Genomic DNA, 13,954 nt, shown 5'->3' with positions numbered 1-13,954 from the left:
GGAGGCAGATGATGGTTTCAAACTGGTAAATTACTTTGAATGTTTACATTTAATTTAAGTGAAATAGAAAAATATTAACTTATTGTGACTTAGATTAGCACAAAAACATATTCTTAATACTGAATAAGTATAGCTTAAGTTTTATTAAACTAGAAATAATACTATAGAGTATAGACTAATATAAACTATAGAATAATGGACTAAGTAACATATAGTAGTACACATTTCATTTACACATAGATTGTCTCAATTTATATATTATCCAAAAATACCCACACAAAGGAATAAAACTGACATTCAGTATAATGTTGATGAATTAGCAAATTAAGATAGCAGAGCAGCATTTAGCTCACTAGCTTTAAGTGACATACTAAAGACATGGTGTTAGATCTCGGCCATGATTTAAAAGAGTGTGTATTGAGCATGAAATGGGCCTGGTCTACACACGATGGTGATGTTTTTACAGCCAAACTGTCCTTAATGTGTTGTGCTAAAAGCTAGCAAGCTAGACAAATAATGACATCACATTACAGCTACCCAGCTGACTATCTTCTTCCTCCAGGTCATATTGTCCACCAGATATCAGCGTCTGGTGAACAACTGGTGGAGAGCTGAAGGTGCTGCTGAGGATGAGGATGATGTAGTTACAGAAAATATATTTACCAGTTTCTGACACTTGACCGCATCAGCTTGTAGTGTGTGCCTTTTTTTTCTCTTAACATTTGCACTCCTTCTTTACGTTTCTTCTCCAATTTTGCATGAGTGATTGATTGATGATGATGAAGATGAGGAACGCCAGGCCAGGCATTCGGCTGTGATTAGCCAAGAGCCCTATGACTGAGGCGAAAGAGGTCTAACACACACCAATGTAGGCCCATGTTGATTAGTCAGACACTTGAGTAACTGTTAACATTGGTTACCACATTGAAGGTCACCCCAACTGCATTAAAAGATTTTTGTTTTGTTTTTTTCGGCCGCACCGGCCCACTGACCCCACAGCCCACCGGGAAAAGTCCCGGTACTCCTGATGCCCAGTTAGCCCTTGAACTCTCTGCAGATCTAAAGGATGAAAGAATGAAAAATTCAAACACTGTTACCGTATGACCTCTAAGCTTTTTTTTTTTTTTTTTTTTTTTAATTCTTGGTACAAACTCAGACTACTATTGACTAAACAGAACTGAATTTCATGAATAAGACAGCTGAGAGATTGGCATATGTGGTGAGCAGCAGTTCAGCTCTGATGGTGCAGTCTGACCTAGTTAGAGGAAAAATATAAATACCAAGGTAAAGGTTTACATCTCTGCCTGCTCATAATTCCACTTGAGCGTAGAAAAGCTAACACTGAAGTTAAAGATAAGATTTCATCTTTCATTTACATTTACAGAACAATGTCTGAAGAGCTAGAAATAAGTCCCAGTTTACTAGACAAACTTGTGCATTCTGGTGCGTTGCAGTCCTGTGCAAAGCATGTTTGCTGCATTTCAAGCTGGAAATGAAAGGAATGAAGGGATGCATGTTGATGTGGAAGAGAGGACGCTGGAAAGATCTCAAAACCCTTTAAAATAAAAGGCTGTTTTCTCTAAGTGCTGTCATTGAAAGCTGGATTGTGTCTGGCTTAGACATTCAGTTCTTTAAAACCCTTGACTGCACGAGCTCTAAATTTTATGAAAAAAGAACAATTTTTTGCAATTTCTCCATTCACAGAATTCTGAGCGGGCTTTTTGTTAGCAGTTGTGTTGTGCAGTAGCACATAGTAAAGGTTATACTGATGAATACTGATGCTATGTTTAACCCTTTAGATTCTAAAACCTGCACAACAAGAAATAAACGGTAAATGCTAAGAATGCTAAAAAATTAAAAGTGAAAGTGTTCATTTGTTCATATGATATGCATGGCTTGGAAGAGTTAAATGATTAAAAGGCTTCAATTACTTATTGAGGCTACCTTGCTTTTATTAGGTTTTGATGACAAAGTTTAGTTATAAAACACCTTATAAGTGGCATGCAGCTTTAGCTACTGTCTCTCTTCAGCTGTTTGATGAACACACCGTGTTTCAGGTGAGCTAATGTCTTAGAGCAGCCATCTTTTCCTTTTTATCTAAACTGGAAAGTGTTTTCAGCCTGTTGTATGTTAAATCAAGAGATCATTTCACGGATCAATTCATGAAATATTTGAACATTATTTCCCAAAGGACTTTTGATAAGAAGGTAATGATTGAATTTTAGCATCTGCTGGAGGTCCTGGAGTCACCATGTTACAGGTACAGCTAACTGAACTGATAAAAGGGGTGGAGATTTCTGATTGGTTGGTGTGTGAGAGGAGTGGTAGCTTTAGGCGTTCATAATTGGACTAAGTGAACCAGAAAGGAGGTGCCGCTTCAGATTTTAAGCTCATAGTATAACGGAGGAAAAAGCTCTCTCTAAAATATATAAGTAGGCAGGAGCTGCTGGGCATTTTTAGGAGAAGGTAATAATGGAAGAAGACTTCCTGATAAAACCTTATTAAGCTCTATAAAAGGAGTAAAAAAAAGTTCATCTTCAAAAGCGGCCCCACTGTCACTGCAAGTACAGCTATTCTCTGTTACATGAGAACCTTCATCCAACTCACATCAACTGAAAGACGTAATTATCGCCTCTCATCAGAAGTCTGGAGGAAGTGGAAGTACACTGTGTCTTTTTAGTTAAAATCCCAACTTATTGCACACTGCAGAAAGGCAAGAAACCTGTGCAAAGGAGAAAGTATTAAATATGTAAAATACGGTTGCTGCAGGACAACATTAGTCTAATTTCATTTCAAAGCAGTGGCACCAGATTGAGCTGATGCTGATCTCACAGCAAGAATTAGCAATTAATCTCTAATCCACAGAAAGCCACTCTGAGATTAAATCAAATTATTTCAGCACTATTTTTATCAAGTCCATTGGTTTACTTTTATAGTGTTAAACATTATGTCCCAAAGGACTGCACATGTTTTAAACTAACAAAAAATAAATAAATAAAAACAAAATATGTCAATTTGGCTACTTTATTATTTGTCTAAATATCCCGAAGCAAGTTGAGGAGATGCTTTTGGTAACAATCAATAAGATTTTTCTGAGGTCTGGACTTTAAGGAAGCCATTCCTTAAAGACTCCTTAAAAAGTCTCATTTTATTCTGGGTTTTCCAGCAGATTTGAAGTTGCTGCCCTGTTTAAACAACCTGTTTTCTCTACTCTTTCACTACTCTAATCTGGATGAGGATCGTGATGTTACCATTAACAGCTGGAACAACATTCCTAGTGGTGAATGTTGGATTTTTGCTCCTCCAGGCTATAAAAAAATGTCCTCCATAAGGATTTGTGTTGTCTATGCAATCAGCTGCAAACTTAACTTAAACCAGACTGATCTGCTGTAGGCAGCTTTTCTATCTGGTGCTCTTGGACATTTATAATTGAATATAAAACCAGCTGAATGGAAATAAAGAACATCTTGAGGGTGGAAAACTTGGATTATCAGTATCAGCATCTAAACGTAGTTAAAACCAAATTCTTATTCAGTTGTCACCAGGTTTTTTGTTCATGTTCATTTGTTCTCTGCTCATTGCTTGATTTAGGTTTAACTGGCAATCCTTTAATTACATTATCTTCTGCCACGCCCTGAATGTGGATTTAATGCAACCTTCTGCAGACAAAACAGCATAATGTATATTTTTGCTTCCAGTTCATGACAGATCCCTGGTTTGTTCTTTTCCATATATGTCTTTTTTCAGAAACTGGCAAAGTGGATACACCGCCTAATAATTTCTATTTCCTTCCCTAATATTAGTTGTTTTTCTTATATCTAAAGCTAGTTCACATAGACCTTTTTATTGTAGAAAAACAATGTCAGTTAGTTAATAGTGCAAACCTTGCAGATTTGTCACTAGAAACATATGAAGTACAGCTATTTTGTCAGTTTTTAAAGGAAACAGGTGTCTAACCTTTGGGTATTTCTCATGATTTAGTCATTGTAAGTCAACAATACATCTCTGACCTGTTCTTTTGTTTTTGAAAGGGTGAGAACTTGGTGCTCTGTACTTAGACCTTTGTCCACATCCTAGTGTGTAGCCATCTAGCTCACATGTGCACTGGTGTGTGTGTCATGTGTCTACGAGACTAAGGGGTAGGGGTGATGTCATGTTTGATGACATCATTGCAGACGTGCAGAGAGTACAGATTAGTAGCCTTCGCTCCTCTCATCCAGCTCTCCACAGCTGCCCTGACTTATCAGTGTGCCCTGCCCAGCACTTTATCCTCCGGTGCCAGCCCTGCCAGTGTGTAAGTTCTAGAAATAGCATCAAGCTCAACTCCATATCCTTTGCCAGCCTACCAATCCAGGCTCAAATTGAGCATGTCAAAACCCTCCCACCCACATTCCAGGCTTGCAACTACCAACCCTTTGGCTGGCCTCATCGGCCCAGTCACTTGGCCAAAACTCAGTTTGATTCCAAACAGTCTGAGCACCAGTTTTTGCTCCTGGTCTTCCAGCTGATCTTTTCCACATAATGAGCTTGTTGGCAGCACATAAACTTCCCTCCGCTCCCAATGACAGCGGTGACAAGAGCAAGAGCAGCAGCTAAAAGGCAAACACACCTCACACCAGAGTTGACAGGACAAAGAGCACACACAGGGGGCAGGGCCAAGCTTGACTGCACTACACACATGTGATCCCTCCACAACACATTCACAGGCTCCTCCCTGTGCAAGCTGAAAGCGATGGGAGGTGCAGTCAATCACTGAGAGTGAAAAAAGGGGTTTAGCGGGAGTTACTTAGAGGGGGAGGGACAGCGGAGGAGAAATGGGAGCAAATCTTCATCATTGCTAAAACAAGCGTCGGGGCACTTTTGAATTCATTCATGCGGATTGAAAGAAATAAACAGAGGAGAAGAGGGTGTGTGTCCCATTTCAGAGACAACACAGGAAGTAGGGCATGCTCTCTACAGGGTGAGGAAGGGAGGGTGGGAGAAAGAAAGAGAGGGAGAGCATTGTGGCGCTCATTCTCCACCCATTGCCTTAAAGCAGCAGCAAGAGGAAAGAGAGACATAGTCAGGGAGAGAAGGAGGAAGAGAACCACAAGTGAGGAAGAGAGGAGGCGAGTGGCGGTCTGCATCAGCAGCAGGGGGAAAAATGAAGCTCTGAAATTGCCTTTGCCTTTATCCATCTCTGCCTTTTCCCCCTTCTCTGGTCTCTGACTCTGACTCAGCCCTGGTTTCTCTCTCTGCGACTGTTCTGTGAGATTCTCACAATGCCTGGTGAGTGTTATCCTAATTTTCACATGTCATGTATTGCCATTCTTTGTGTGTTGGTTCGTGCAGTGGGAGATCTTTTTCCATGTGAATGTGTGGCCACAGAGCAGGACGTGGACTCTCCCTGTAGATGCCTCATTGAGACTGTTTACACTCCTCTGCCTCTGTGTGTGGTTCATACTCCAGCTGTGCTGTTCTTTCTTTTGCTATTCTCTGTCAGTGACAGCGCAAGGGAGGCTTCTCCCCTGAGGACACATACTATACCCTGCATACATTCAGGATGCTTATTATTTCCTTTTTGTTAACTCAGTTAGTTTGCAACCTTGTTCAAATACATTTATTTACATGAGTATTATCTATTATTTTTTACTATGGCAAAGATGGTGATACATTTTTTTTTCCTTTTTTTTTTTTTTTTTGTGAGTGTTGATGTTGATTGTAGCAACAGCAAAAGCTGGCCTGTGTGACGGATGGCAGCCAGCTAACACAAATCAGATGACTGGGCCACACTGCGAGGTCAGCTGCTGGAATTGGCCAACATTTTCAGTCCAAGTAGATGTTGGAGGCTATAAGCAGTTGAAAGAGAGCTCATTTCATTGTAGGAACACTATATTGTTGGCACAATCCCTTTATACAAACCTCCGGGAATTACTTTTTGCCCATTTAATCTGATTTCTACAAATGATGTTGAGTCTGGTGCTGCACATTATCACTTCATCTCACAGATTTATTTATATTTTGTGGATTATTTAAATGTATTTCCTGATGAGGGTTTTATAGATCGTGGCTAAACATCCATGATCCATAAAACACATCACAAATGTTTGTAAAAAAATAAAATAAAAAACAAACATCCATGATCTTGTTAATGCACAGTAAACAGATGTAATACAGATCTCATGGGCGTGAAACGTACAGTTCATGCTACTTACAGCCATGAAATTAGTCAGGAGTCACGCATCAAGTATGATTAGGTTAATGCAGCTGTACAATCTTAATTTAACGATTTAAAAGGCCGTTAAAACACTGAGGTCATCGCAGTAACAAGCAGTTTTGTTTCTTTTAATTAGAAATGAACTCTTAAGCAAGCTGAAATATCCAACAACTCATTAATGGGAGGAATATGAGATTATTGTTGACATCTTGCTGCTTTTGGCTTGTTTCTTTTCAGTACTTTTTTTCTTATTTGTCTTCTTTGTTTTAAAGATGATGGAAAATTGGTTAAAAACATGCTATCTTGTTAGAAATCCTGGCAAACTGAGTACATGTTTCAGTCAACTTACCTCAATGAAAGAAAATGAACAACCTGCCAAATAGTTTTGGGTTGTTTGCATATGTTTGCAACACTTATTTGTCCCTCTAAGCAGCTGAAATCTTCCCACAAAACCAGGTTTTGAACCCCTGTTTGAATGGTTGGTGACTAATTATTATATATTTACATTTTTAAATTTGTCAAGATGGGAAAAACAGAAATTATGCATCCTTAAACAGTTTCTGCTGAAGAGTTGTATCCAAACATTTATTTTTCTCAGAAGAGGCTCTGTGGCAGGGGGGAAAAAAGCCATCTTCTGTTCTGAAAACACATAAATTGTTGTCTAATGGTTGATCATTTGTGTGCTTGTTTTGTCTGCAGGATGCAGATGCTGTATGTGTGAGAGCTCAGCTGGTGGCTCTTTATGTCGAGAGCTCCTAAACAAAACAAACAAAAAAAACAAAAAAAACAGATCTTAACCTCAACATGTTATGCTACAAGCATTTTGGGCACTCTGTGCATGCATTCTGTGGTTGTATGCTGTAACATTATGACATTTCCCTATAGCCAGGGGCACTGGATCAGTTTGCACGCATGAGTAAATGTTTCTGCATGTACTGATACATGTCCATGTATTTTGCCCAGAAGTTGTGTTTGTTCAAGTGATGTATTATTAGTTTAGAGCTTGCTAAGTACCAGACAAGGAATGACAGAGCTTTTAGTCACTTTTGCTGCTTTATAGATGTGCAGTCAGAGCAAAAGGGAGAGACGGTGAGGCAAAGTGTGGATGATGGTTAATGCTCCAGTATTTTGTGTATGTGTTAACTCTGGGTGAAGAAACTTCTCATGCATGTTTGATCACCGTCCAGATTGTTGTTTCTTACTGGTCTAATTAAACATTGGAATATTTCTATGTATATGCTGCAGTACTAGCCCAGTTGTGTCTGTGTTGCATAGGCAAGACTGTTTGATTTGTCCATTGTCTTTCTGCCACTCTTCCCATCATTTTATGAGTGTTCTGTCTGTGTGTGAGTGCTGTGTGGATCATCTCTGTGATGTCTGTTGATTTACTGAGAGCTGATGAAGTGGAGCAGAGCATTTGATTAGACACATGTACATGGAGGGAGAAAGGGAGGGCGAGGGGGGGAAGGGTCATGCAACGCGGCAAACGGGGGACCACTCGAATGCGGGTCAAGAGGAATGGACCGCTGCTGGCTCAGAAAGTTGAAGGGAGATGCAGCTACAGCTTAACGGATGATCAACAATGTAGCACAGGTGTTTGGACAAGTGTGCATCCAGATGATGTGACATATTCGAAATGCTTTTTTTGAACACACCAATTACGTTTTCACAGGATTTAACCAATAGACACAACATGAGGATAGCATTTAGTCGTGTTTGAGTCAAAGTGATTCAACTGAAAAGGATTTAGAGCATGTAAGGGAGACAGAGTGTCAGGTTTGACTTGAAATGTCTCATTTCCAAGGGCGTGCATTCAGCGAGTTCAAGGCTTTGAAATTCATGACGAGCGCCAGGAAATTGAAGGGTTAGAATACCAGATTCATGCTGGCTTACTGATGTGAATGAAAGATGTTTAAAGCAGGAGGACATTCAACAAAATTATTTTGGATCTCCTCATTGCTGCCTGAGTGAGAATGAAAGAGGAACATATGGTCGTGGTGGAGCAGCGTTGTGTGTTGTCAATAATTGAATCACTCATTTGCTCTCTGTTGCCCTAAAGGCAGCAGTGCAGAGTCAATAGGAACAACAGGAGAGGAGAGTGTTCAAGCATCAGTCCTTTCTGTACTTCTACTCTCGTACACTCCATCTCTCTCCTTATGTGCTTCTTTTACCAAAACCAACACAGTGAAGCTGACGTTGCTGTCTCATCTCTGTTCTATTTGTGTGACTGTCTATACATAAGCTGCTTTACAAAAATGAAATGGAGGCTAGGCTGTAGAGGAGTGAATGCTGCTTTTGCTCTCCACTTCCTCTCTTTACTCTTTGTGTGGATTCTTCTGAAGGAGACGACAGAGAAACTGTCTCTGAATTACTTTGATCTTTTTGACATCATTTTAGCCACCTCTGAACAAAAATAATCCAGATTGGGCGTTTAATGGATTCTGACTCTACAATGACTGTTGATTTTCACACACTGAATAAAGTGAAGTTAGGAAGTGAATACTGTGTGTGCTCTCATTAACTGCTATTTACCAGGAAATAGGGAGCAGGAGGTAGAGATAAAATCTTCAAATGGGTGAGTCTGTTTTTGAAACAGCGAATTAGTCGATAAGGATGGTAATTTTCTGTGTTCTATTTATTCTCTGAGAATTACTGAAGACAACAAAAAAAAACAATTAATTTATCTTTCGGCTAAGTCTAAAAAGACGAGTTCTTACCGTCAGGCTGAGCTTTGTAAGTGCTTCTTAAATATAATGCTAGAGCATATCAACTACACGACGTTTAAGAACAACAAATGCATGAATACAGGCAGAGAGGACTTCGTAGCTGATGAGTTCATGGCCATTGTATTAGTTTTATTCAATGTGTGGTCAGTCATAAGCAACAACAAAATGTATAAGAAATTCTTCAATTTTCTATATTTTGCTACAGACTTTTATTATTCGCAATAAACAAATTATATTATTATAAATAGATGGATCAGAGAGCGTCATATCATCCTGCTTCTGGAATTATTCCTGTTTTTGTTCATCTGAAAAAATATCTCCAACATCTGCTAAAATAAAGTGCCCAGTTTTGTTTGGAAATGACTTAACCTTCACTGAGAATGACCTTTATCTTGGAATGAATGGAGTGCTGCAAACAGGATGAGGAAGTTGGAAAGCATTGAAAATGAATTGTCACACTGCTGCTTGGTTTTAATCTTGCTGCTGTTTGCAAGAGAAAAACTGTTAAATAACAACAGCTTTGTCCTTGAACATCCTGATATGTTTTTTTTCTTATACATAGTGCAAAAATCTGTAGCAGTGAAGCAGATCTGCTTGCTGAACTGAATTTACCACAAAGTCCAAATATATTTAAGGGAAAGTTCTCTCATTGAAAATGCACCAGTTCTCTGATAAACAAATACTGTATTCCCAAATGGTAGAAAATGTTTTCCTAGTTATCAGCTGAAGTGTGTCGAGAGACTTGTTAGTTACCAGGTAGGCACCTAAGTGCTCTCTCTCTGCTGTCTGGTTCCATCCACAGTAATATTTCCCCTTTCCCCACTTTTATACCAAGCATCTGCTTCACTCAAGCATTTAACAGCTCTAAAACAGAGAATTTTCTAAAAGCAAAAAGATAACCATATTTTTTTTCTCCTCATAAAATTAAAAACCCTGCCTCTTTGAATAGTCTGACATATCTTTTGTGATTATAGCCTTGTTTTGTGGGATAATTCCCCCAGTATGTTGCTGTTTTTGCTTTATAATAACATCCTGACTATGTACACTGAAGCATCACAAGTAACACTTCTTACTATTTGTCTGTCAAAGCAAAGCTGTCTTCTTCCATGGCAACCGGCTATCAGCTTCCTGTTTACACTGCCGCATATAACCCTTGTAGATGTGAGCCGCCATTTGCTATGTGTTTCCTGGTTTATTATGGATTGAGATCATTTCTGAACCTGATGTTTCAAATTTCCGCTTGAAAATGAACCTGTATTAGTGCATGTGTAGCCTAAGTCATCTCCATGTTTTCTATTCCATCCTCTACCAGCATCTCTGTGTCTAATATGGACAATCCCTTCTCCATCCATCATCCATCTCTGTCATGCAGACTTGTGGAAGCTTGCTTGGAATGTGTTGTATCCACTTCTTCCCTTCCTCATTCCTTCCCTGTGCCTCTGTGCGTGCAGGTGGTAGTCTAGAAAGGTCTGTGTTTAGCAAGGGAATAACATTTCAGAGGTGAGGCCTCTCAGGAGCTGCCTACAGACAATCAGTTAAATAGACTTACCTCTCCTATGTTCACTCATGACCCCATCCTGTTAATGTCTGCTCCTGTATGCTTGGCTCATGACCACAAATATACCAACCTACACACTTGTTGGCAGGATTTGACTTGGACTTTTCCAACTCAAAATCACATGGAAAACCAATTTATTTTATTTTCTGCCTTTGCACCAAACCCTTGTCCATGCACAGATGCCCTTACACACTTGCAAGTTAAGTTGTTAAGTGTGTGCAGGCACATGATTCGTTAAGCACAGAGGGACATTGTTCAGGATGTTTTTTTTCATTGAATAATCCAGATAGTCCTTTGCATTCCACTCCTGCAACTGAATACAAACATTTTTCAGTAGATGCAATAACCTCGCTCTGCCCTGCATTATATTTGGGAGCCATCACGCTCCAGACAACCCTATGAGGTATGATTTTATCACAGCCCAGTCCAGAGGAATGAGGAAATCCCCCTGAGTGTTTAGTCTCCGAACTTTGCCTTGGCTTTGTAGTTAACCTTTATCCAGCCGTTCTCTAAAACAGCATGGCATGCAAGTGTGTTGACTCTAGATAAGAGCAAGCAACTTGAATTTATTGTTTCAGAAGAACAATTACATTAAATCTCCTCTTTGTTCACCTTTCAAATGATACTTAAATTGTTGAGGGACTGGAGAGCTATTCCTACTGGAGTAGTGTTCCTGAACTTGTCTGTACAGTTCACAATGAATTCCATTGTCGATTGCTGAGTTGCTACCAGTTACTGTTGACGTACAGTAAACTATTTCTTCTGAAAGATCCTGGCCTTCTCAAAGCATTTAATTTGTTTAAAGTGGACCATCTTCTTCGGAATGATTCTTTTCATGTTTGAGGCTCTGTCCTGTTTTAGAGCTTGAACATCAGTTTTTAGCAAAGTGTCTCCTGTGAAAGAACAACCACTGCGATACATCTGGCAGTGTGTCTCCCTCCCAAAGTTGGCTGGCCTCATTTTCCTCTGCTTTCTCACTCTCTCTTTTCCTTTTTTGTGCCTCCTTCCTTTTTTTATTTTTTTTATTTTTCTCCCTTTTCCTTGCGTCATTTTCTCTTGCAAAGGGACCAGCATTTTCCCACAGAGCACTGCGCTGACGGCTGAGCCACATGGGGGTGCAAACAGGGAAGGAGGGGGATCTGACTTCCTGGCTGCCAATTCAGGCTCTGTCAGTATGGGGAGAATCAGGGAACACAGATTGGATGGTGACAGAAAACCTCTATTCTAAGGACTTTAGTGCCTAAATATCCCCATAACAAGCTACCTCTTTCCCTCTCTTTATTTTTAAATGTTAAAGTTTTGTTCCTGCTCTGTCACTTTTCAGCTTATTACGCAGCACCACCAGCAAACTTGAGGCTATATATGGATTCATGGAGCAAGGAGATTTTAAATAAAACTACCAGCAAGCAGCTGCTATTATTGTACCTTTGGGTATTATCTTTATATAGGCGGTGCTCTACAAGGGGGATTAATCAGCTTAACATTAAAATACCTTTTAAAAAAGTTATTTAATTTGTAGATTTATCCAAAAGAACAACCAAATCTTTTCATAGCAATACTTTGGCATGACTTCATCTCAGTACAATGTTCCATGAACTTACCACACTGGCGTAAGGGCAGGCTTGTCCTAAATGACAGCACTGTCTTTTTAAAAAGGGATGTGGCTTGGGGTGTGTTAGTAGCAACAGACATCCTTAGGGAGCGGTGTGGTGTAACTCAGAGGGCAGAGGCTCCAGCCACGTTCCCAGAGACTCAAAAATAGTCAGGAAAGAGCCAAGACCCGCCGTGAGGAATGCGAGCCGAATCCAAGCGGTGTGTTTTTAGGGCGAAGAGAGGTACTGCTGGACAATGTTTCACATATTCGGTAGATCGTAAGTGAACTTGATTTTTAAGTGTTTATTCGTGGCCATGCTCATTGCTGTGAATGGTTACTGCACAGCTGCACTCTGCGGTTTATGGAAACCTCTGTTTCTGCATCCGCCCACTGTTCACTCAGGACTGTGGTTGCATTTAGTTAGTTTTTGTTACATTAATGTCATAAAGTAGAGTTATAAATGTAAAGAAATGATAGGAAGGTTATTTAAAAAGAGGAAACGGGAACAGCTAAAGAGTTGAATAAAGGCTTTAAAGAAAAACAAAAACATGTTCAGGCTTGAAGATGAGAAGTATTCAGTGCCAGAGGCAAATCTTGGCTTGAGAGTAGAAATAAGACCTCAGCATTGACAGCAACTAAGAAGTGATTATATTTATTGAATAAAAACATGAAAGCAGGAAGAAAGTAGGGGAAAGTATGTTTATGGAAAATGCAGATTAGATATTGTTCTCACCACCACTTTTTTTTTTTTTTTTTTTTTGCCTTGTTGCATGGGAAGCAAGTCTCTGTCCTCTTTTCCTCCCTGTGAACTTGCGTGCTTGCCTGTTTCTTTGTCCGGTGCCACAGGGATGTCTGAATATTCAGGTCAAGAAGTCAAAAACACACATCCTCATCTCCACTACTCCTGCACATGTTATTGGCTCTGCAGGAGTTACACAAGAGTTCAAAAAAGGATTTTTTTGCTTGTAAATAATTAGTTTTTTTTCTGTCTTTTTTCCTCTGCCAACAAATGAAATGAGAGTCGTGGGGTGCGGGTTTGTGCCATGCACAGAGAATAATGATATATGCAGATTATCACGAGCAAAGATGCACACACCATTTCCATGACCTCGGCATGCTTTAAGTGTTTTCAGCTGAGTCATACCCACTGATATGTGACTCTTACTCCTAATAGTCTTATCATTATTGCTGCTGTTGGGGGTTGTGCTGGGAAGTATATATTTATTTCCACAGTTGAAAGGATTAAATATTGACTCAATAAAGACTAATGAGGAATAAGGAAGAAATACTAAACTCAAAGTGAAAAATGTGTATGTATATATGTGAGGCTAAAGTAAAACTGATAATAGCATTTTGTATTGTACCACATTAACGGGAAACAATGCGATTCTGCATTTTCTTAAAGAGCTGTCACCCTGCAGTCCCTCAGGGTTTTACTGTGAGGACTACTGAATGGCCCGAAGCCAGAGAAGCCGGTTAACTGGACAGACAGTGGCCCAATTAAGTCAACATTTCCTCTACCCTCACATACTGTGTTGTAACCTTTTTTCTTTTCTTTTCTTTTTGTTTTCTATTTACAACTATAAGGCAAGTTTATTTGTAGCACAATTCAGCGACAGGGTGATTCAAAGTGCCTTACAGAAACACTGAAACATCAGAAAATAAGAAGCATAATTTAAAAGTAAAAAGAAAAGAGAAAAGAAAAGAAAGAACATTTGATAAAAACAGTAGTAAAACAAGATCAAGTTAAAAAATTCAAGCTTATAAGACACAGATGTAGATTTGGACTTTTAAATAAAAATAGTTTGTACCCAGCAAAGCACCTTTAACCTGGATTTAAATAAACTGAGTGTTTCAGCTAATCTGAAGTTTTCTGGGAG

General features: G+C 39.4%; 1 protein-coding gene across 10 annotated transcripts in view; it reads left to right on the top strand.

The window, feature by feature from the left end:
* The window catches only part of LOC121629996 (disabled homolog 2-interacting protein-like), a 148,951-nt gene that overhangs the window by 87,836 nt on the left and 47,161 nt on the right, over positions 1-13,954 (top strand). Inside the window, exon 1 of one of the 10 annotated variants that reach the window (XM_041970012.1) lies at positions 4,810-5,268. The exons of 7 other annotated variants lie outside the window; for them this stretch is intronic. Coding sequence is in view for 1 of the 3 variants with exons in the window: in XM_041970011.1 (XP_041825945.1) it covers positions 12,329-12,351 (23 nt within the window). In the remaining 2 variants the exon portion in view is untranslated. Of the gene's footprint in view, positions 1-4,809; positions 5,269-12,253; positions 12,352-13,954 lie in introns of those variants that run through there. 2 more of the 10 variants (XM_041970011.1, XM_041970013.1) reach the window with 2 other exon arrangements.

Source organism: Melanotaenia boesemani, chromosome 19 (genome assembly GCF_017639745.1).
Source record: "Melanotaenia boesemani isolate fMelBoe1 chromosome 19, fMelBoe1.pri, whole genome shotgun sequence".
Classification (NCBI taxonomy): domain Eukaryota; kingdom Metazoa; phylum Chordata; class Actinopteri; order Atheriniformes; family Melanotaeniidae; genus Melanotaenia; species Melanotaenia boesemani.
The sequence above is the reverse complement of the archived record's forward strand: the minus strand, read 5'-3'. Positions and strand labels throughout refer to the sequence as shown.